The sequence below is a fragment of the Nelumbo nucifera genome, chromosome 3, assembly GCF_055504915.1.
Source record: "Nelumbo nucifera cultivar China Antique chromosome 3, China Antique-T2T, whole genome shotgun sequence".
In the NCBI taxonomy this organism is placed as follows: domain Eukaryota; kingdom Viridiplantae; phylum Streptophyta; class Magnoliopsida; order Proteales; family Nelumbonaceae; genus Nelumbo; species Nelumbo nucifera.
In genome coordinates this window covers 63710107-63735520 of record NC_142651.1, presented here as the reverse complement: position 1 = coordinate 63735520, position 25414 = coordinate 63710107, and the positions used below count along the sequence as shown (strand labels likewise).

Genomic DNA, 25414 nt, shown 5'->3' with positions numbered 1-25414 from the left:
GTGAAGATTCTAAACTAACACAAGTCTCATATGTGTCCAGTTTAAGGGTATTACACAGAAACACCATAATAACACGAATCAAATATGTACTTTATTCATTTACAATAAATGTCATAATGTACATTTTCTTATTGGAGCTAAGGGCATACACTGTCTAACAAAAACAAAAGAGGTGATAGACAAAAAAGAAGTATGATTTTGGTAAGGATAAATTATGGTATACACCCCAACCAACTTGACGGCACATCAGTGTCAGCCTTGGCAGGATAAATCTCCCCAGATCTATCCAACGGCTGTGAAGATTCTAAACTAACACAAGTCTCATATGTGTCCAGTTTAAGGGTATTACACAGAAACACCATAATAACACGAATCAAATATGTACTTTATTCATTTACAATAAATGTCATAATGTACATTTTCTGATTGGAGCTAAGGGCATACACTGTCTAACAAAAACAAAAGAGGTGATAGACAAAAAAGAAGTATGATTTTGGTAAGGATAAATTATGGTATACTCACTGTAGAAGGTAACACACTAAGGATTTTTGTTGGGATTTACATGGAAAACCTAAAAAGTTCCAAGAGAAGCACAGAAACTAATGCAGCCAATACTGTTTCAACTACACCAAATCAAGAGACCAAACAACAATCAAGCAATGGTGGCTCCTCCACTGTTCAATCTATGGGGTCTACAATTAAGAAAGGTCTTCTAAGTACCATGCATGATCAATTTGAGCAGTTTGGGCGTGTTCTCAAACAGTTAGAGGAAACTTCCCATACTCCCTCCACTTCTTATGCAACAAACTCATATCCATGCCAACGCTTTGCATGTTTCATCCATTTCTTCTCAATCTCCTTGGATCATTGATTCAAGGGCCACAAATTATATGACCAATAAGTCTTCTCTTTTCTCTTCTTATCGTGTTCTGCTTGGAAAAGATAAAGTTAAGCTTGTTGATGGCACTTTCTCTTCTATTGCTGGACAGGGAGTTAAATTTGTCTGATGTTTACCATGTTCCAAAAATGCCTATTAATCTTCTTTCTATCAGTTGTATTAGCAAGTCATTAAACTATTTTGCAACATTCCTTGATTCTTGCGTGTTTCAAGATTTGACTACAGGGAGGATGATTGGTAGGGGACATATGATAGATGGACTCTACATTTTGGATTCAGTGTCATCTGCTACTTATCCAAGCACCGGCTTATTAAGTCAATCAAGTCTACAAAAGAGTCATTATAATAAAGATGAGATTTATCTCTGGCATTGTCGTCTTGGTCATTTGTCCTTTGCTTCCTTAAGATGTTTGTTTCCAAACATGTTCAAGTCAGTGTCTTTGTCATCATTAGAATATTCTACTTGTCAGTTAAGCAAACATTGTAGAAGCTCATATCCTCCTATTAATAAAGAGCTGATTTTCCTTTTCACATTGTGCACTCTGATGTATGGGGCCCTTATGCTATTGTTGCTGAACGTGAATATCAATATTTCATTAGTTTCATTGATGAATACTCATGCTATACAAGGATATATTTACTTCATTCTCATGATGAAGTTCTTGAAGTTATAAAAGACTTCCATCATATGATATATACTCAATTCCGTGTTGATACTTAGATTCTTCATTTGGACAATGCAAAGGAGTACTTTGCTAAGGATGTTAATGCTTATCTTCTAAATAATGGTATTTTACATCAAGGTTTGTGCCCCAAAACACCACAACAAAATTGTGATCTCTGAAAGTTTGCACATACATTGAGTGAACAACCTATGAACCGATGACTGGGTCAAATGGGTCAACGGTTGATCCACCCAAGTCGGATGGTTTTTGACCAAAATGGACCCGAAATCTTGACTAGGTGACTGTTCGAACAGTTCAACCGGCTGAATCAACAATAGGTTGAAAAGACTAGGTAATAGAGGCAAAAGGAATGAGAAAGGTGACAATGCAAATGTAAACACCACATCTGAGTGAAAAGGGACCTTATGATGAAACGTCAGTGGGGGAACATCTTGCAACCGTCATAGCAAAGTATGAAGTATGACCAGATCATTAGTCACGTGGAATATACTATAATACTACTACAACTCCTAGCCTCCTACTCCCTTAGTAAATGGTTCTTCTTTAGCTTATGCACATCCAGGTATTCATGCCACTACTAATCAGGCTTTTATCTCGAGTAACCATAGTATCCCTTGGATAATAGATTTTGATGCCTCTTACCATATGACCAACATGTCCCATTTATTTTCTACTTGCTCTTATCTGGCCGAGACAAGATTTCTCTTGCTAATGTCTCTCTTTCTCCCATTTCAGGCAAGGGAGACATTAGAACTTCAGATACCCTCACCTTATCTTCAATCTTTCATGTACCTAAGCTTAACACTAACCTGCTTTCAGTTAGTAATTTGACAAAATCTTTGAATTGCAGTGTAACATTCTTTCCTTTTTTGTTTTTTAGGACATGAAATCTCATAAGATGATTGGGAGTGGCAATGAGGCAAACAGGATATACCTATTGGATATGCCTGAGCAAAGTCAAGTATCACTTCAAAGAGCAACTTTTGCTTCAAATGTGTCAGAGTCAATTAATTGTGTTATGTTGTCATTATCGTTTAGGCCATCTTTCTTTTCTTCATTGAGTCTTTTGTTTCCAACTTTATTTAAGGAAACTAAGTTGTCAAGTCTACATTGTGAGTCATATGAGCTGTTAAAGCATTGCAAAAACTCTTATCCTACAAGTAATAAAAGATCTACTATTCCTTTTCATATTATTCACTTTGATGTGTGGGTGCCATACCATTTACCTTGAATAGGTGGTTATAAATACTTTAATTTGTTTATTTATGACATTCTTCATTATACATGGGTTTATCTTATGTGGTCCCGTGCTAAAGTCCCAATTGGATACCCATATCAAAATATTTTGATCATACAATGCTAGGGAATATTTTGAGAAAGACCTTACCTTATACTTTGAGAGATTTGGGGTTGTGCACGAAAGTTCTTGTGCCCATACTCAATTACAAAATAGAGTAGCAAAAAGCAATATTCAAAATTGTCACATATCAATGACCCACCGATACACTAAATAAGGGGTTTTTGGGATTTAACCTATTTTAGGGGGTCAAAGGGCCTAAAACCTACACCCCAACCTATTTTTGAAAAAAAAAAGATGGGTACAAGGTTCGAAGTATGATACACCCCTTTGCACCATATTAGGGTGTATCAATACTTTGAAGCTTGGCAAAGAGGAAAAACCGACATGTTGTTGAAGTAGCCAGGAGTATTCTTTTTGCCTCCCATGTTCCTATGAGATTTTGGGGTGATGTCATGGTAGCTACCTGTCTTATTAACCGCATGCCTTCTCGAGTCTTGGGATTGAAATCCCCCTTTGTTGTTTTGTTTCCACATTGTGATATATTTTCTATTTCTTTGCATGTATTTGGTTGCACATGTTATGCCCATATATCTTTGCATGTATTTGAACCCAAGGCTAAGAAGTGCATTTTCTTAGGGTATGCCTCCACATAGAAGGGTTATTGTTGCTTTGATCCTACTAGTGGCACATGTTTTGTTTCCATGGATACCACTTCTCTTTTATGGACATTCTCTAGAGCGGGAGCATTCCGTTGAGTTATTTACTAGTGTTGAGCCCTTTAAACTCCATTTGTCCCTTTGGTAGAGTCTTCCTCATCACCTAGCTCTTACATTCTTGCTCCTCCACTACCTACCAGTCCTTTGGTCTTTACTAATCATTCTATTGTTGAAAGGTGGTATCAAAGGCAAAGGCTATGGCAAGAAGTTGTTCCCCCATCTTCAGTTTCACCTCAAGCACTCCTAGTTCCTAAAGAGAGGACAAGTCCTTTACCACCTGCTCCATTACCTTCCTTCCTAAACCTTGACCTACCTCTTGCTGTGAGAAAAGGCAAGAGAAAATGTACAACTCACTGCATTTCAAAACGCCTTTCTTATAGCCTGTTGTCACCCTCATACTATTCTTTCCAAGCCTTTATTTCCTCTCAACCATTACCCACGTCTTCTACAGAAGCCTTGTCCAAGATAGCATGGTGGGAGGCTATGAGAATTGAAATTGGCAAAAATAATACCTTGGATATTGTAGACTTGCCTATTGGAAAAGAACCAGTGCGATGTAGGTGGGTGTACACCATCAAGTATCATGTTGATGGTAAAATTGAGATGTATAAGGCCTGACTAGTTGTCAAGGGTTATATGAAGGTTTTACATGTACTTTTAAGTGAGCAAGTAATTGATTATATCATAAAAAAATGCAAAAGTGAATGGACATGAATGAAGTATTTTACCATTCGTTGGTGCAATGGTAAAAGCTTGAGCTTACAAGTGTGACATGGATTTTTTTGAAAATAAACAAAAAATAAAAAATAAAAATAAAAAACACCCTTGAAGACCTTCAAACTCACCCCACCAAACCACAATAAAAAAAAAAACAGAAAACCTACTCAATCCAACCTCCACACTTTGAAGATCCAAACAAATCACACCCTCCCCACAAAACAGTGACCACCCAAACTCTACTCCTCTTCACATCTAGAAACACTAGCCCTAGCTTTCTCCCCCCTTTTTCCAAATTCAGAAAAGCATTCATTGCAAATCCTCCCCACCCACAAAAAAGGCCCATTATTTTTCTTACTTGGACTTACGCCTCTACCACTTCTTCCAACCCAATTTTCTCAACTTCTTAACTTCTCCGTAACCTCACGTTGTGGCTCAATAGGTACAGGAGCCTGAAGCCCCCACCTCCAAAGGTGCTAGATCCCTGTTTAACAATTAAGTCTTCAGCATCATCTTTGCTAATTTTGGATTTGGTTTTCAATTTCTTCCTTCTATATAGTGGCCACACACAAAAAAAAAAAGAGCCAAAGATTAGGTCCATATCTTGTGTAGCCCACATTTATTAAGTTGTGAACCACACCTGCAATAAATCTGAAAAGGTAAAAGAAGGAAGAAGAAAAAGAGGAAATTGTTCAAAAGAGAGAAGAAAAGAATGAAGAGGAAGAAAGAAGGGAGCAATCTTACCTCTCTCCAATCCCTCAAATTACTTTTATTAGAAATTCATTGCAGTTTGGATACAATTACAAGTATACCCTTAGTAGGGTGGCTAGCTCAATAAAGACAATAAGAAAAGTAAAACAGGCCCATAACTAAGGCCCAATAATAAAGACATAAGACATAAATAGTGCTAAAAATAAAAGAAAAGAACTATGGCCCATCCGGCCCAATATCTCTACACTCCCCCTTGAGCTGAACATAGATATCAATCATGACTAGTTTGTTTACATATTGCTTCAGTTTTGCGTTAGGTAACTGTTGACAGATGTTGTTGTATATATGTTTGGTACCGCAAGGGTACTTTTGTAATTTCTTCATTCTTTAAGTTGTACGGCCGTCCTAGTATAAATAATAACATACTGCACGCCTGCAGTATTCTTTTGGGCTCTCAGTCCTCTCGCCTCTCCTCTCTCCCTTTCTCTTCTTCAACATGGTATCAGAGCAGGTCGTCCAGGCCTGAAGGGTGATGTCGAGCAGTCTGATTTTTTCATCTTCCAAAGTCAAGCAGTCTGTCCCTTCATCTTCCAGCAGTCTGCCTGACTTTTCATCTTCCAGCGTGGAGAAGGTTCTGTTTTATGGAGAAATTTCCATCTGATGTTCGACTGAAACTTTCAGAGGCTATCATCTGATGTTCACGAAGGTATTATCTGCTGTTCATCTACTGTTCATCTGCTGTTCGGCTGCCCTGGTATTCGACTGAAGTACCTTTTTTTTTGTTACTTTGTTCTCATTGACTGTTCAGCTGCCCTGTTGATGGACTGAAGTAACCTTTTTTACTTTGCTCTCATTGACTGTTCAGCTGACCTGAAGCTGGACCTGTACCAGGTCTGCCGATTAGGTGTGTGGTGAACTTCACCTTTCTCCTTCCATTCTGTTGTGGGGTCGTATCCCTGTAAAACCATAGGTCATAAGGACCTGTTTATGTACTGCAACAGCAGTGTTTTGTTTTTGGATCCCTGTAAAACCGTAGGTCATAAGGACCTGTTTATGTGCTGCATCAGCAGTGTTTGTTTTTGGATCCCTGTGAAACCATAGGTCATAAGGACCTGTTTGTGTGCTGCAACAGCAGTCTTTTTTTTTTTAGGCAGTGCCCCTCCTTTGGGTGTTGTTTTTAAATCTGAAATCATGAGTGGTGAAGATTCTGCCACATCTGGAGTTTCCTCAATGCTGAATGGAATGAGTGGGGGTGGTGACCTATCCTTTCCCATTGCTGTTGTCCCTCTTGATGGTTTAAATTACCTAGAGTGGTCAAGAGGGATCAAGTTGTACAACACTGCAAGGGGGAAGATAGGTTATATTAATGGGAGAATTAAAGAACCACACTCTGGGAGTGCTGAATATAATAGATGGAATCAGGAGAACAGCATGGTTATGTCTTGGCTCTTAGTCTCCATGCAACCTCAAATAAGGAAGAATTTCATGTGGGCTGAAACAACATATGAGATCTGGGAACAAGCAAAATCTACATATTCAGAACTGCGACACTATGCCAAGATCTATCAACTACAGGCAAAATCGTCTACTTGTAAATAGGGGGAGAGGTGTTTATCGGTATATTACTCTGACTTGACTTCTGTTTGGAAGGAGTTGGACCATTACCAAAATGTGGAATGGAAGTGTGACGAGAATGCAAAACTGTACAAGAAACTTATCTCCCAGCAGAGAGTGTTTGCCTTCTTACATGGTTTGAACCCTATGTATGAATCTATCAGAGTCCAGATTCTCAGTTCTAAGGATCTTCCATCAGTTCAGGAAGTTTATGCTCTTGTACAATCTGAAGAGAGCAGAAGGAATTTGATGAACAACTCTGGTGGAGATGCAGTTGTGTTGGCAGCAAAAGGGGGTGTCTCTACTAGTGTGGAAAATTCTTCCAAGAAAGGAGATCTCCAAAAAAAAACAGAGGATAAAGACAAATTGTGGTGTATTCATTGCTAGAAACCCCGACACCACAAAGATACATGCTGGGATCTTCATGGGAAACCAAAATGGGCTCAAGATCTGAATAAGCAGCGAGGTTCAGATGTGAATAAAAGGTCAAGACAGCAAGGTACAAAGAAATACACTATGGCCAACATGGCTACTCGGGAGAATCAGCCCTCCATCCATACTGTGACTCAGACACATCTCTCTGGATCTGACCCAAGGGAGGATATTATGAATTACTTTCATGACCATTTAGAGCTCTATGGTAGAGCAATTCGTCAGATGGATGCTTCTCCCTCAACCTCATTTGCATCTACGTCAGGTAACTTTGCCACAGCTTTACATGTTGCTTCTCACACCCTTGACTCTCCATGGATCATTGATTCTAGAGCGTCAAAACACATGACTGGTACGTCCTCTTACTTTCAAACCTATCACCTTCTTTCTGGAAGAGACAAGGTGAGACTAGCTGATGGATCATACACTTCCATAGCTGGTCAAGGAATCATCTCTCTTCCCCTTGGCCTTACCCTCTCTGATGTCCTACATGTTCCAAAATTTCCCATTAATTTGTTCTCTGTTAGTAGTGTTACTAATTCCTTAAACTGCTCAGTGACCTTTTTCCCTTCTCATTGTGTGATTCAGGATCTGGCATCGGGGAGGACGATTGGTAGGGGACGTATGGTTGATGGACTTTACATGCTGGAGAATAAGGTTGGTCTTCATGTTACAGAGTCTATGAGTCAGTCCTGTAAGAGTCAAGTTTATTTATGGCATTGTCGCCTTGGTCATTTATCTTTTGAGTCTTTAAAAGTTGTGTTTCCAGAACTGTTTAAGTCAATGTCCGTTTCAGATTTCTTTTGTCAAACGTGTCAGTTAAGTAAACATTGTAGAACTCATTTTCTTCAAAAAAATAGTAAATCTGAATTTCCCTTTCACATTGTTCATTCTGATGTATGGGGCCCTGTTACTTTACCATCTGAGAGTGGTTACAAGTATTTTATTACCCTCATTGATGATTATTCTAGATATACTTGGGTATATTCTATGCGAACCAGGAAGGAAGTACCAAAAATTATCCAAGACTTTCACCAGATGGTCTTCACTCAATTTCAAACTGAAATCCAAATTTTTCAGTCAAACAATGCGAAAGAGTTTTTTCATAGTGATCTCACGGAGTTCTTTGCTTCGCGTGGTTCACTTCACCGTAGCTCTTGTGCCCGAACACCACAACAAAATAGTGTGACTGAACGAAAGAACTGACATCTCCTTGAAGTGGTTCGGGGTTTACCACTCCATATGAATGTCCCCAAACGTTTTTGGCTTGAGGCTGTTCTTTGTTCTACCTACCTCATTAACCGTATGCCCTCTCGTTGGTTAGAGTACAAAGCCCCACATTAGCTTCTCTTTCCTAAGGCCCCCCTTCTTCCCATTCCTCCTCGTGTATTTGGTTGTCGGTGCTTTGTCCAAAATCTGTCTCCCACTCGTGGGAAATTGGATTCTCATGCTATTCCTTGCATATTCCTTGGGTACTCCTTCACTCAAAAGGGATACCGTTGTTTTGATCCTGTTTCTCGGAAATTCTATGTCTCCATGGATGTTTCTTTCTTTGAGGATGAGCCTTTCTTTCCTGTTTCTCCTCAGGGGGAGTGTAGGCATGAGGAGAAACTGGTTCAGCTCCCTCCTCTTTCTGATTTTCCACCTTTTCGTGTCTTCTTCCGTCGTCGCAAAGGCCAACCAAATTCAAGAGCTGTGGAGAATCTAGAAGCTGTACCTCCAGTGCCATCAAACTCCTCGGGGGAGGATCATATCCACTCATGTAACTTGGCTCCCAATGATGTTCCTGATTCTATTGAAATTGATACCTCTGCTGCTAATGAAGGGAAAGGTGTTAGATTGTGCACCACTAAACACCCCATTTCCAACTTTGTTTCCTATGAGAACATTTCACCCTCTTTTCGTGCTTTTCTTACCTCTATTGACAGTGTCCCTATCCCCAAGAATGTGGCAGAAGCTCTTTCAGTACCTGTATGGACAGATGCCATGAAGGAAGAAATTAATGCCCTTCATAAAAATGGCACATGAGAACTTGTAGATCATCCCAAGGGAAAGGATCCAGTTGGATGTAAATGGGTGTTCACTATCAAACATAGGGCTGATGGAACGGTGGAGAGGTATAAAGCTCGCTTAGTGGCAAAGGGGTTTACTCAAGTGTACGAAGTTGATTATGCATAAACTTTTGCTCCTGTTGCCAAGATGAACTCCATTAGAGTTCTATTCTCTCTTGCTGCTAATCTGGATTGGGATCTACATCAGCTTTATATCAAGAATGCAATGTTGAATGGTGATCTTGAAGAGGAAGTTTACATGATACAATCCCTGGTTTCCAGGCTCAAGGCAATGAACAGAAGGTGTGCAAGTTGTAGAAGTCTTTATACGGGCTGAAACAATCACCAAGAGCTTGGTTCAGCAGATTCCATGTTGTGGTTCAGTAGAAAGGATACAAGCAATGTCAATCAGATCACACACTGTTTGGAAAAAGAGGAGAAGGTAAAATGGCTGCTTTACTAGTATATGTTGATGATATAATTGTTACTGGTGACTGGAAGGATGAAATCCAGAGGTTGAAGAGTTTCCTTGCCACTCAGTTTGAAGTGAAGGATCTAGGGCCTCCCAGATACTTCCTTGGAATTGAAGTTGCCCGCTCAAAAAGGGGTATCTTCATTTCCCAAAGGAAATATGTCCTAGATTTACTTCAGGACACTGGAAAGATGGGAGTGAAGCTAGTTGACTCTCCCATTGATCCCAACCATAAATTATGTGACAGCCAAGGTGAACCTCTCAAGGATGTGAAACAGTTTCAAAGACTTGTAGGGAGATTGTTATATCTTTCTATGACCCACCCAGACATTGCTTATGTTGTTGGTGTCCTTAGCCAATTCATGCATGCACCTAGGTCCACTCATCTTGAAGCAGCAGAAAGAATCCTCCGATATCTAAAAAGGTTTCCTGGTGCTGGCTTGTTATTTCAAAGACACGGGCATTTGAAAGTTGAAGTGTATACAGATGTAGATTAGGCTGGATCTCAAAATGACAGAAAGTCTACTAGTGGCTACTGCACCTTTATAGGAGGGAACCTTGTTACCTGGAGAAGTAAGAAGCAAAATGTAGTGGCTAGATCCAGTGCTGAAGCTGAATATGTTGTTGGTGTCCTTTTATCAGAGAGAAAATCATCACAGGCGAAGTGTGTACTCCCTATGTCAACTCTGAGAACCAACTTGTAGACATCTTTACAAAAGGACTACACCACTCAAGACATCATGATCTTTGTGACAAGTTGGGCATGATTGATATCTATGCTCCAACTTGAGGGGGAGTGTTGACAAATGTTGTTGTATATTTGTTTGGTACCGCAATGGTACTTTTGTAATTTCTTCATCCTTTAAGTTGTACGACCATCCTAGTATAAATAATAACATACTGCACGCCTACAGTATTCTTTTGGGCTCTTAGTCCTCTCGCCTCTCCTCTCTCCCTTTGTCTTGTTCAACAGTAACCTTTAGCTAGAACATCTACCAACTACTCCTTTAGTTTTGCGTTAGGTAACCTTTAGTTAGAACATCTTTCTGCAAAGAAAAAATAAATGACCACAATTCTAATTAATATTTGCAGGTTTCACATGTACTTTAAGTGAGCAAGTAATTGATTATATCATAAAAAATGCAGATCATCCATAGGATGTCATCATTAAAGAAATGGTAAACATAAACTGGTTTTTCATTGTAATTCTGGTTAAGTGACAAGTAGTACACTCAATTATGTTAATATACTCAATTACCTCTGACATTAGTCTTTCTCTTTCCTGCATTGCTTTTTTATGACTAGCTTCAATAGTAGAAACTCCACCCATTGTCAATATTTTATCTTCAAGAGATTCTATCTCACAAGTAAGCTCATCCAGGTCAGCCTTTGTCTTCCGATACTTTAAGTTATCATCAATATTTCGTTTTAATTTATCTTGACTCCGCCTCAACTCCTTACTTTTCTCCAGTTCAGCTGAAATCTCTTGTTTCTTATTCTTAAGACGTTGGAGTTCAAATTCATGTCCAGATAACTTATCTCGCAATTCCTTTAGCCTTTCTCCTTTTCTTGCATCATTATACCTAGAATGACAAAACTCATGGTTAAGGTTAATGAGTATGAAAAAATAATAAATAAAGCTATTCTGGTTATTAATAAATACTCCTTTATCTTTTTTTTTGAGAAAAATACATACTCTTTAAAAAGAAACCCTACCCCCCGGGGACAGGACATCAGTACAGAGAGGACTCCTTAATGAATCTACAAGTGAATTGGTGATGGCAGAGAGAACTCAGAGTGGAGGCAAAGAAGTTCCTGCTTGAAGAAACAGAGAGAAGAGAAATATAGTTTACTTGATGGGAGATTTGATAACTTGATTTGAGGGATTTCTTGATGGAACAATTCAATCAGTAAATATACAAGTCCGGAGAAAGAGTGTATACAATGGAGGTGAGAAATAACTCCAAAGGTTGGTTAATCGCATTGACAGAGTGGTATGGGAAAAGAAGAAAGCAAATAGTATGCTTCCCATTGGGAAACATAGGATGGGTTGGACTGTGATTTCTAAGACTCTACAGAGAAGAGAGCTATAGTTTACTTAATGAGAGTACCCTTGAAATAGATACTGGGAAAGAAGAATCATTGATAAAGAAGCTTGAACAGGTGGCATAAGAGGAGAACATTACCCCTACGTTCTTCTGTTCAATTTGCCTAAAGCCATAGTGAAATGCTCAAAAGTGTTTTGGAGCAGAAGATCTATTGTTTCTGCAACTAGGAAAATACTAGACTGGAATTGAGTAGCAGACGCAATCAGAAAAAGGTTAAGTACTGAAGGAACCATGATACTAACCCCTTTCGAAGACTGTAAAGCAGAGGTGGATCAATTCAACTTCAAAGAGGAGATTCATGTACTCCAAATACCAATAGAAAAAAGGCATAATTGTTGAAAAATGGAAACCTACATACATGGTAAGTTTGGAGGAATGTTAGAAGATACATTTCAAAAGGCTCGGCTGTGTGGGGGAGTGTTAGAAGAAATCGACACAAGGAAGAATAGAGCTGCACCAATTAGACTGGTGAGGGTTAAGCCTGAAACCATTCCTAGAATGGTGCAGGTCTTCATTGATGGTCTTGCATACAAAGCTTGCCTTCTGTCAACGATGGAAGCCAAACTCTGGAAGGAAGCCTTTAAAGAAGAAGATGATGACTTGCCACCTGGCATATGGTCCCTTGTTACAGGAAGAAGGAAATAACGTTGGAAATGGAAAGGAAACTCAATTGTCTCCCCTCTCGAAAGAAGTTGGACAGATTACTAAAGGCAAGGAGAAAGGACCGTTGGTTCATTATCATAGGGTAAAATTCAAAACTTTTGCAGAGGTTGTGTTAGAAGGATTTGTCGTATGTGGCAAGGAAGGTGAAAGAGTGTGACGTGCTGAACCAGTGGTTGAACCGAGTCAAATCATAGGTTAATTGGAGGTAACCCCAGGCGATTCGCGTGACTCTTTCAATGATCACGTGACCTGTTTAGAAAGACCAATGGGGGACGATTCTATGGGTGGTCTATCATCATCCCCTTCGACCCTAAGCATAGTTTTCAAGGCTCCAAGGCGAGGGTAGGCGACTGGGGGGCGCCTAGTCACCTAGGCGATGAATTTTTTTATGTTAAAAAATAGATCCTAGGGTAGTTCCCTAGGTACCATAACCATATTTCTTTAATAATTATTCATGGTTTTCATAAGAGAAGTATAAATTTCATATTAAAGTATAGAAAATCAACATATTCATGAGAAGAAAAGGAAGAAGGAAAATAAAATTCAAAAAATATAGGGGCTGAACCCTTATTTTTGTTATAGGAAAAGAAGAAAATAAAAAGTATTGGTAGTAGAAGAAGAAGAAGAAGAAGAAGAAGAAGAAGAAGAAGTAGAAGAAGAATATATGGAAGAGGAAAATGTGCTGATTAGATAAAATTTTTAGTTCTTCCTTATTAGTTCAGGTTTTTAAGTCTTTGAATGTTCAATACAGCATTTAGCAATGTTTGTGTTGATTAAACCCTAATAAATAAGAAAATAATAAAAAGAAATTAGTATATAAACACACAAAATGATTATTTTAGTTTAATAATGTCTATTTTATAATTATAATCTCAAAAAAGAATGAATAAAAAAGTATTTTTATAGTAGGAAGTAGAAAACTGTTAGGCGATTGGGCGAGGCGAGCCTCAAAGGGCGCCTTGTTGCCTAGGCGGGCGCCTAGGCGTCGCCTTGACAACTATGGCCCTAATATCCCTAAACAGAAAGTGTCGGAGAAGCAAAGGCACAGAGGAAACTCCCTAATGTCTTTACAGAAGAAAATTGGTGGTAAGGCTTCAGGCATCAAGCTGGTTTGGATGCCAGTAGTGGTTGAAAATGCTACTACCCCATAAAGACCAAATACAAAGGTACTTTAGAGAACAACAAGACAATTCGGACACTGACAATGATTGGGAAGATTTGCAAGAGGAAGCAGTAAGCAAGCCCTCAAGCATCAGAAGTGTTGTCTCTACCAAGGCATTTAAGAAGGTGGAGGACAAAACTTTGGGGATGGAAATACTGTCTAATGAACCCTCTAACAATGAATTTTTGGAACCAAAAGAAGCTGGATTTGCAGAAATTACCACTATCTATGAGTTGGGCTCAAGTGTACCCAAAGCAGAATGATGCAACTAATGTGGATCAGATAGATAGAGCCCTCTTAAGTTGAGGGGATGAAACAGAAAAAACTAGGAAAGGCCACTAAAGAAAAACCAGAAGGAATAAAATTTTACTTAAAAAAGATAAAACAGTAAAGGAAGAGTGAAGTTGAAAAGCTCGTGAGCAGTGTAGTTTATGACAAAGAAGAGAGTAGGAGGAAAGAAAGGAGAAAAAGGGCACTATGATCAAGGGCACTAGAAAAAGAAGGACGACAAAGAATGTTGTAAGTAAAGAAAGACTGTTGTTGATTCAAGGCACAAAGATCTCGGAGGTGGATAAGGAGTATTTGAGGAGCTAGGGGACTAAGTTGGGCTTACACCACATCTTGGGTTCTTTAGGGAGAATTCTTAGAGTGAAAAAAATGAGGAAATGGAATGTCTAGGGGAACTGATTGGGAAATATTCAGTCTCTTTGAAAATTAAAAGAATAACTGATGATAAAGAATGGGCACTAATTAATGTCTATGGCCATAATTCATACACACACACACACACATAGAGAGAGAGAGAGAGAGATATTTGCTTTGGGAGGAGTTAGTGCAGTCAAAGGTTTGTTAAAGGGGCTAATTCATACACACACACACACACAAAGGTTTCTAGAGACATAATTCGCAGTCTCCGCCACTGAGATAGGAGGGAAATCTCAGAGATGAATAAATGGAAGTGAAACATAGCTTAAAAGCCATATCTATGTAGATAACATGAATCAAATAAGGTTGTGGACTAATATTTGTTTTGCCCTTTATCAGAAATGGCAAACGATCAATTCGCTAAACTATTGGATGACAACAAGCTTAAGGGCCCAAACTATGCTGATTGGTTCCGTAACCTTATGCTGGTCCTAACGTCTGAGAAATTGGACAAAATTGCTAAAAACCCTACTTCGGATCATCCGGGTGATAGGGCTTCTGAGGCCAGACGAAGAGTGTATCAAGAATGGGAGGAGAAAAATTCTCTTCCCCGGTGTTATATTATAGCCTCTTTAAATAATCCGATACAGAGGCAATTTGATAAAATCGAAGTGTCCAAGGCCATACTGGATAGTCTAAGGACTATGTATGAGGAGCAGAACTGTTCTACTCGTCAAAAGGTCTTAAAATTGTTTATGACTGCACAGATGACCGAGAACCAACAGATTCATGACCATTGTCTAAAGATAAGGGGTTATATTAATGAACTGGAGGCTCTCGGGTCAGGGCTAGACCATGACACTAAACTTGATGCTATACTCAATTCCCTGCCTCCCTCCTTCAATCATTTTACCATGAACTATAACATGAATAAGCTAAATGTTAGCCTTCAAGAACTCAGTAATATGTTGCAAAGGGCTGAAAAACTGATTAAAAAGGATAAGTCGATAGCCATGCTTGTTGAAGGTGGAAAATCGGGCAAGAGAAAGCGGAAGGCTAAAGGGAAGGCTCAGAAGAAAAGTAGTAACGTTAAGAAGCAGAAGAAGGATAAGGCATCGGATGCCTGTCACTTCTGCAAACAGACCGGCCACTGGAAGAGGAATTGTCCTCAATTTCTGGAGACTAAGAAGAAAGGTAATTTCGAATCTTTTATCATAGAGACCAATTTGTTGGTCACTTCTACTTCCTGGTGTATTGACTCCGGGGCTTCAACTCATGCGTGTAACTCACTGCAGGGGTTCAAGATAAGCAGAAGACTGAGTGACGGAGAAGTGACGCTCTACTTGGGGACTTTTGCAACAATTGCAGCTACAACCATAGGAACTGTAGAATTAGTTTTCAGATAAGGAATTAATGTACTGAAAGATTGTCTTTTCTTACCAAATTTAAGAAGAAATTTGATTTCTGTCTCAAAATTGTGCATGGATGGTTATTCTATCTTATTCAGTAATGTGATTACTATTAAACGGAATAACAAATTCCTCGCATACGGAGAACTTGAGAATGGTCTCTATGCTCTCCATCCTTCTCTGGAAACGAACCTTACTGAAACTACGTCGGAAATAATCCCCAAGAAGAGGACCCGTGATGCAATGAATCCCATGTGCCTGTGGCATTACCGACTTGGCCACATTAATATATATCGTATCACAAGGTTGGTAAAGGATGGTCCTTTGGATTTTCTAACTGTAGAAGATCTTCCAACATGTGAACCTTGCCTTCAGGGTAAGATGACGAAACAACCATTTAACGGTAAGCCTGAAAGATGTACAGGCACACTTGACCTTATATATACTGATGTATGTGGCCCCCTGAATGTTAGGACATGTAACCAGCATGTTTATTTTATAACCTTTACCGATGATTACTCACGGTATGGTTACGTGTACCTAATGAGACATAAGTCTGAATCTTTTGAAAAGTTCAAAGAATTCAAACAAGAGATCGAGAAACAGTTAGGGAGAGAAACTAAGACCCTTCGATCAGATCGAGGTGGCGAGTATCTCTCTAACGAATTCAGGGACTACTTAAAGGACAATGGGATAGTATCACAACTAGCTCCTCCTGCTACACAGCTAAACGATGTGTCAGAGAGAAACCGGACTTTATTGGATATGGTCCAATCACTTCACGTACACTCAGAGTTACCCACATCCTTTTGGGGTTACGCATTAGAGACTGCGATATACGTGCTGAACCGGGTTCCAACCAAATCCGTTCCGAAGACTCCCTATGAGCTTTGGACCGGTAAGAAACCAAGTGTAAGACACTTGAAGATTTGGGGTTGCCCGGCACATGTTAAAAGAACAGGTGCTGACAAATTGGAATCCAAGACAAGTCGTTGCCTATTTATATGCTACCCCAAGGGCTCTGTGGGTTACTTATTCTATGATCCAAAAGAGCAAAAAGTGTTTTGCAATCGAAATGCCCACTTCGCCTGTGGCCATGCTTAAATCCATTAGGATCCTGCTAGCTGTAACAGTGTAACATGATTACGAGATTTGGCAAATGGATGTCAAAACTGTGTTCCTGAATAGAGATCTTACTGAAGATATTTATATGCAGCAACTGCAAGGTTTCATAGCTGCGGGTCAGGAACACATGGTATGTAAACTAAACCGATCCATATATGGACTTAAGCAAGCTTCTAGGAGTTGGAACATCTGGTTTGACTCTACGGTCAAACAGTTTGACTTTGAGCAAAATCCGGATGAGCCCTGTGTCTACAAGAAAACCAGTGGTGATAAGGTTACGTTCTTGGTTCTGTATGTAGATGACATTCTACTCATTGGGAATGATGTAGGAATGTTGACTACGGTGAAAGTATGGCTTTCACAGCAATTCTCCATGAAAGATCTTGGAGAAGCCTCCTATGTACTAGGTCTTCGACTCTATAGAGATAGATTGAAGAGGATAATAGGATTATCCCAGTCTGCTTACATTGACAAAATAGTCAAAAGATACATGGAGAACTCCAAGAAAGGAAATGTTACTTTTAGGCATGGAGTCACTCTCTCCAGGGGCATGTCTCCCAAGACTCCTGAAGAGATTGAGGGCATGAAAGAGGTTCCCTATGCCTCAGCCGTAGGGAGCATCATGTATGCCATGCTAGGCACTCGTCCTGACATTTCTCAGGCAGTGACTGTGTTAAGCAGATACCAATCTAACCCAAAACAAGAGCATTGGACCGCTGTGAAAAACATACTAAAATACCTTCGAAGGACAAAAGAGTTTTGTCTGGTATTTGATGGTAGTTCACTATAGATCCAGGGGTATATTGATGCCGACTTCCAGTCAGAATCGGATGAAAGAAAGTCTACATCTGGTTATATCTTCACGATAGGATCGTGTGTTGTTTGCTGGAAAAGCAGCAAACAGGGGTCCACGGTAGATTCCACAACCGAAGTCGAATACATTGCCGCAAGTGAAGCTGCCAAAGAAGTCGTATGGATGAAGAAGTTCATTCAGGAATTGGGAGTAGTTCCATCCAACATATCACCCATTCCATTGTTGTGTGACAACATTGGAGCCATTGCTCAGGTTAAGGAGCCACCAGCCCACTCGAAGTCGAAGCACATCGAGAGGAAGTACCATGTACTGCAGGAGATAGTTGGAAGAGGGGACGTCCTAATTCAAAAGGTAGCATCAGCGGAAAATGTAGCAAACCCATTGGCTAAGCCATTGACACAGAAAGTGTTTGAGAAACACGTGGAAAGCATGGGACTCTGGCTTGTAACCGATTGGAGCTAAGTGCAAGTGGGAGCTGTTAGACAGTATATGCCCTTAGCTCCAATCAGAATGATGTACATTATGACATTTAATGTAAATGAATAAAGTACATATTTGATTCATGTTATTATGGTGTGTTTCTGTGTAATACTCTTAAATTGGACACATATGAGACTCGTGTTGTTTAAAATCTTCACAAATGTTGGATAGACCTGGGGAGATTTATCCTATCAAGGCTAACACTGATGTGCCTCCAAGTTGGTTGGGGTGGCTTGTCTCAGTTGCTGCTGCCAGGGTGAGACCTGAGGTACATGCAGTGTGGGTTTTCTTGAAACCCTGAATTGGACCAAAATTCCAGTATTGCCCTGGACCTTGGAGATAGATGGGAAAAACTGGAATGTTACACCTGACCCCTAGACTCGATTATGATACTACACTAGGTGTCAAATTGGACTGTCTTTGATATGCCAATCAGTGAGATCTTTAGAGGGGGTCAAAACCTGGGTATGTTGGGACAATCCGAGAATTCATCTGAGTGGGTGACCATAGTGACAGGATCAGCCCCTTTGTCAGACAAAGTGAATGATCGGGGATGCACTCTCTCTGATGGAAATCTAAACTGCTGGCGGTTGATTTCAACCATTGAAATTTGTTTTACAAAATATATTTATATATATATATATATATATATATATATATATTATTATGGTTTCAAAATGTTTGCAAAAGGTTTTAATTCCCGGGATCCATGTGAGTTGAGAGTGTAGCACTGTACCTTGCAGCCAAGGGAGAGGTCCTCTCTTGTTGGGCAGTGTTTGATCATTATGGGCTGAGAGGTTAAGTGTAAGACCATTGAGGGTAATACCTAATGGACTAATCTTGCATCTGCCCACAGTCCTTGGGATTTTATAAGGTGGCTTGACCCAAAGACCATTTAGTGTAAATGTTGGGCCCATTAAGAGCCCATGGTGATGGACTCAAGGGTTCATTGTCTCCTACAGTGAATTCGGCCAGGCCTTGTAACAAAGGATGGACTGAACTCATGTGGTTGATGCGTAGATCAATGTTTGGGTCCCACGCCATATAAGGATAACCAACTGGGTAGCAGATTGAAGGGCTAGTGAGCAGATAGACTTAATGGGCCTATAGCCCAATTCGAACTGGCTTAATAAGATTAATTAAAAGAGGGCGGTTCTGTGATTTGGATCAGCAGCTAGGATAAGGGATTATCCCTATCCACTCAAAGAGTCCAGATCCAAATAAAGATTTGGATCAGGAAACTCCTAATTAGATTAGAAAACTCCTATATTGAGCTTGCAGCTAGTTACTCTTGGTCGTTGTATCAGATGGATGTTAAAAATGCCTTTCTCAAAGGAGACTTGCAGGAAGAAGTTTACATGCAATTGCCTCTAGGATTTTATGGTACGAAGACAGGAAAGGTTTGTCGGTTGAACAAAGCTCTATATGGACTAAAACAGTCCCCCAGAGCATGGTTTGACAGATCCAGACGAGCCCTTGATAGGTCCGGATATGTGTAGGCTCAGTCAGACCACACCTTGTTTACAAAGAGAGTGGGTTCCTCCGTAACCTTCTTGCCGTGTATGTGGACGATATTGTAGTAACTGAGAGTGATACTAGTGAAATTGAGTCTCTTAAGCAACTCCATCAAGAGTTTGAGGTAAAAGATTTGGGGGAACTACAATACTTCCTGGGCATTGAGGTAGCTAGATCCAAGCATGGGATTTTTGTCTCTCAACGGAAGTACGTTCTTGATCTGCTAGAAGAAACAGGAAAGTTGGGAGTTAAGCCTGAGGACACACCTATTGAACAGAACCACAGGATTAGTGCAGAGGGTGGAGAGCCTATTGAAGATAAAGCTATGTTTCAACAGTTAGTTGGAAAGCTTCTCTGTCTTTGCCTCACAAGACCTGACATTAGTTATGCAGTCAGTGTAGTTAGTCAGTATATGCACTCTCCTAGAACTACTCACTTCCTTGCGGTTGAAAGAATACTAGCATATTTGAAGAGGACCCCAGGTAGAGGAATTTTGTTCAAGAAAAATTACCGCATGAAGAAAGAAGTCTACACAGGTGTTGATTGGGCTGGGTGTGTTGATGACCGAAGATCAACCTCTGGATATTGTGCCTTTGTTGGAGGTAATCTGGTCTCCTAGAAGAGTAAGAAACAAAGTGTTGTTTCTTGTTCAAGTGTTGAAGCTGAATATACGTCCATGGCAAATGGTGTGGCTGAGATTCTATAGTTGAGGTCATTACTAGAGGAATGGGTATTGTTTATGAGAAACCCCTAATGTTGTACTGTGATAATCAGGTTGCCATCAATATAGCCCATAATCCAATACAACACAACAAAACTAAGCATATCGAAGTGGACCAGCATTTTATTAGAGAAAGGGTTACATCTCAAGAAGTATGCCTTCCCTACATCACCTCCGACATGCAGCTTGCAGACCTTCTCACCAAGGCTGTTTCAAGAAAGAAGTTAGAAAAAGATCTATGCAAGTTGGGAATAACAAATATCTACTACCCAACTTGAGGGGGAGTGTAGGAAATTGTGGACCCCACATTGAGAGTATTCGTGTGACACCCTGAGATGTACTTAGATTTAATTGATTAGGATCAACTTTCCTAGTAGGATAAGGATAAGTTTTATTCTATCTTATCTAGGATTAGTTATTCTATCTTATCTAGGATTAGTTTTATTTTAATCTTATCTTTTATTGCCATGTAAGCATTAAAGTTCTTTTACAATTAGGATACCATGTATATAAATTAAGGAGTGGGGCGGCTGTTTTAAGCACTCCAACCATTCTCTTCTTTCAAAGCTTCTCCCACGAGTGCTTCTTCTCTATCTCTCTTCTTCTTTTCTCCTTCTCTTTTATTTTCTGTTCAAAACCTAAAGAGTCTCTGTAGTCTTGTACGACTACTCCCTATTAGACTAAGACAAGAAAGAACTTGTGGAGGTCCTCCACCATTCAACTTTGAAACCATGTGGCTGGAGGATCCCTCTTTTTTTTTTTTTGAGAAGGTTAAGGTTTGGTGGGAAGAGGGTAGAATTTATGCTAGAAAAAAGTGTAAGTTTCACTAGATTTGGATAGAAAAGAAGCTTAGGGAGGAATTAGCATGCAGGAAAGGAAGGACAAATGGAGGTAGAAAGTTGAACTGGAAGAGATATTGAGAAAAGTCAGGCAAAAATGCTATAACTAGGTTAGAGTTGGAGGGGCAAGAGATAAGAGAAGTAGAGATTATTAGGGTGTTTGTGGATCATTTTAAGGGCATCTTCTTTAGATCTAAAGCCCTAAGATCAGATGGTTTCTCTATAGCATTCTTCAAAGATTGCTAGGAGATCCATTGTCCCCTTTTCTATTTACATTGATTGAAGAAGAGTGGTTCTGAGTAGAATGATTATCAAGGCTGACAAGGAAAGTTCAATCAAAGGGTTGAAGGTGTGAAGGAATGAGGTAGTAGTAACCCACCTAAAATTTGTTAGACAGTGTATGCCCTTAGCTCCAATCAAAATGATGTACATAAGCATTTATTTGCAAACGAATAAAGTACATTGTTGTTTCATGTTAATATTGGTATGTTTCTGTGTATTACCCCTTAAACTGGAGACTTAAGAGACTTGGGTTAGCTTAGAATGTTCTTAGCCATTGGATACACTTAGGGGAGTTTATCTTGCCAAGGCTGACACTGGTGTGCTACCAAAGAGTTGGAGCAGCTTGTCTCAACTGCTTGGATTAGACCTCAAGCATAGCTACTGGGTGTTTATTAGAAACAACTGAACCCAGACCAATTTCTAGTTATGCCATGGACCTTGAAGATAGATGGGCAAAACTGGAAAGTTACACATAACCTCAGACTTGATTATGGTACTACACTAGGTGTTGGACTAGGCTATCTTTGATAATGCCAACCAGTGAGATTCATTAAGGGCAAATACCTAGGTATGTTGGGGTAGTCTAAGAATTCACTTGAGTAGGTGATCATAGTGATAGGATCGGCCACTTTATTGGACAAAGTGAATGTTAGGGTTTACACTCTGTTTGATGGAAACCTAAACTGTTGGCAATGGATTTCACCTATATTTGAAATATGGTTTTGCAATATATATATACAATACTATTTTATGAAAAGGTTTGCAAAGGGTTTTAATCCCGAGATCCATTCAAACAGAGGGTGTGACACTGCACCTTGCAACCAGATGAGAGGTCCTTCCCTGTCAGGCAGTGTTTTGATCATTATGGGCCGAGAGGTTAAGAGTAAGAGACAATTACAAGGCTGATTACCTGATGGGCTTTATCTCACTTAAGCCCATTATCCTTGGGTCTTTATAGGGTGGCTAAATCCAATGATCATTTATATATAAATGTTGGGCCCAAACTGTACCAATGTTGATTGGGTCAAAGGTTCACTGCCTTGAGCAGTGAATTCGGCCTAGCCTCTTTCAAAGGTTGGGCTGAACCCTTGTGCACTTATGTGAGATCATTGTGGGGTCCCACATCATACAATATTAGGCCTAAAGTGGCTATGCAACACCTTGGGTTGCAAGCCTTTGAAGTAGATGGGCCTAAGGCCCATAATTAAGAAATTAAGTTAACTGTCAAATTGTCATGTGCTTTGGGTCAAATCTGAGTTTGGTAATGGGTATGGAGCACCTATCCTCTTAAGAGGATAAGGCTTATCTCTTAATAGAGTCCAGATCCAAATCAGATTTGGATAATCTCCTAATTGGATTAGGAGAGTGCTCCACAAGGAGATAAAAGAAGAAGAGGGTGAAGCAGACTAGAACACCTCTCACTCTTGTTCTCTCCTCTTCTCCGTCTCCCAAGAAACCCTATCACGACCTAGGCTCTCAAGAACTGATTTTTGATAAGTTTTTTGTTAGGAACCTGCCTAACTCAGGGCTCTTCGAGGGGCCAACTTCCTGAATTCTTGGAAGGAGAGAGAGAGAGAGAGTTTAATGCTGAAAGAGTCATCCCCTTATTCCTTTTTTGCTCTACTACTTATAGTTTTACAATCTTGATTGTTACAGTTGTTACAAGTGGATGGCCGTTGTTACAAGTGGATGGTTAGTTGTGCTGATGTGGCCTCCTCTTGTAAAACTGATTAACTGCCTTCTGTTCCTCTTGTAAAACTGATTAACTGCCTTCTGTTGGTCTGTTCCAGCAGTCTTGACAATCCCCCCTTCCTTTAGAGCGACCTTGCCCTCAAGGTCTAATGTAGGAAAATTTTATTGCGATCTAAGTAGGAAAATTTGAGTCCATGTGCATGAATATGGGCTGATCTGGATCTCCTCTTTGCTTTGTTAGTGTTGCAAGACTGATGGGCCTTGGGACATTGCATGTTTGCCCTTGTAGATGGACTGTAGAGTTTCCTGATGTGAAGTCCATCGTGAGACGGGCCCAGTCATAGACCACGGGTCCTAGCTGTCTTAACCATTGAATGCCTAGCACCACGTCTGCTCCACTGAGATGGAGAGGATATAGGTCCACCGCAAACTGATGACCCTGAATCTTTAGTGGTAGGCCCATGCAAATGCTATTGCAAGATAGGTTGTTACCGTTGGCCACATGAACCGTAAAGGCCGTTGTTGGTTGAACTGTAAGTCCAATTTTATCCACCAAGACTTGAGCTATGAAGTTAAGGGAGCTGCCACTGTCTATGAGGATTGACACTTGGCGTCCTAGAATCAACCCTGCAACTCTCATTGTTTGAGGGGACGCAAGTCCCGTAAGGGCTTGTAAGGATATTTCAGGCATGCCATTGGATTGTATTTCCCACCTTGGATTAGACTCTCCGCAACCGGGGATGTCGTCTTCCTCTTCGACATCTGTTTGGAGGATAAATGTTTGTTGTTTCCTGTAGCGATGGCCCGGCTCAAATTTCTCTTCGCAGTTGTAACAGAGACCTTTGTCTCTGCGGGCTTGCATCTCTGCCCAGGTCAGCCATTTGAAAGGAACCAGTGGGCCTGGGCCCAGTACTCCTTCCTCCTTGTCTGGTGCTGTCGTCCTTTCTTGCTCCCTTCTTGCTTCTGGACCCCATGGTCGCTGCACCTTTCTTGCTCGACTGAACTTGTCCTCATACAATCTTGCTAGTGCTGCCGCATTGATGACCGAAGTGGGCTGCATCGCTTTCACTTCCGGTCGCAGTTCTTCTTTTAGGCCGCCAACGAAGCTTCCCACCAATGCCTTCTCCGTTCACCCTTGGACTCTCACGGCTAGCCTTTCGAACTCCATCTGGTATTCTTTTACTGATCCCACCTGCCGCAGCTTTGCCAAATTTTCATCAAGATCTTCGAACCCAAATGATCCAAAACGGACAATCATGGCATCTGTGAAGTCTGCCCAGGTTTGACGAGGGTGCTCCCTTCTATACAATTGAAACCAGAGGATAGCTTCCCCTTCAAGATGCGCAGAAGCCAAAGGTACCCTATCTTGCCCCGGTGTTTCATGGTAATCAAAATACCTTTCAGCTCTGAGAATCCAAGGAGTTGGGTCGCCGCCTGAGAAGATGGGAAAGTTGATTTTGGCTATTCTTGTTGCCGCCCCTGTTCTGCGGCTGTTTTCATTGCTGCGCTCTTCTTGGCTTCCTCTATCAGTGTTCGTTGCCCTCTCTGCTCCAATCGAAGGAGGAGAGCAGTGAAGCCTTCCTTCATTTCTTTGAGATCTGAAGACATTCGATGGATCTCTACCTCCATCTGATCCATTCGGTTGTCTACTGATGTGTTTCTTGTGTTGGTCATGCTGGCTCTGATACCAAATTGTTAGGAACCTGCCTAACTCAGGGCTCTTCGAGGGGCCAACCTCCTGAATTCTTGGAAGGAGAGAGAGAGAGAGAGAGAGAGAGAGAGTTTAATGCTGAAAGTGTCATCCCCTTATTCCTTTTCTGCTCTACTACTTATAGTTTTACAATCTTGATTGTTACAGTTGTTACAAGTGGATGGCAGTTGTTACAAGTGGATGGCCGTTGTTACAAGTGAATGGTTAGTTGTGCTGATGTGGCCTCCTCTTGTAAAACTGATTAACTGCCTTCTATTCCTCTTGTAAAACTGATTAACAGCCTTCTGTTGGTCTGTTCCAGCAGTCTTGACAATTTTCTTCTAGTTTTTACAAGAAAAACGTTTAAGAAAATCAGGCTCACTTACCTCATTCGATTCAAGCAAGTTGGGTCACAGTTTTGTTGAAAACAGTGTTGTTGAACCAGCTTCACCTACACACTACGCCATCTTCAGTGGATAATGGTTTTAGGACTGATTTGGGCATGAACTTCCACCTTGACTTTTGTGCTTGTGGTATCCATATCAGGTATAATTTCCCCTTTTGATTTGGTTTCAAATCTGGTCTGGTTCAGTACAAGATCGATCCAAAAAATTCAGTTTTCAAATTCACCGAGAAATCGGTTCCCACAAGGGTTAGAAAATTTTTTGAAAA

The 25414-nt window shown here is 40.4% G+C and overlaps 1 protein-coding gene across 3 annotated transcripts in view; it reads right to left on the bottom strand.

Moving 5' to 3' along the window:
- The window catches only part of RAD50 (DNA repair-recombination protein (RAD50)), a 134885-nt gene that overhangs the window by 16984 nt on the left and 92487 nt on the right, over positions 1 to 25414 (bottom strand). For 2 of the 3 annotated variants that reach the window (XR_016083943.1, XM_010275775.3), the window contains exon 20: positions 10856 to 11180. The exons of the other annotated variant lie outside the window; for it this stretch is intronic. Coding sequence is in view for 1 of the 2 variants with exons in the window: in XM_010275775.3 (XP_010274077.1) it covers positions 10856 to 11180 (325 nt within the window). In the remaining variant the exon portion in view is untranslated. The remainder of the gene's footprint in view (positions 1 to 10855; positions 11181 to 25414) is intronic. 3 annotated transcript variants of the gene reach the window in all.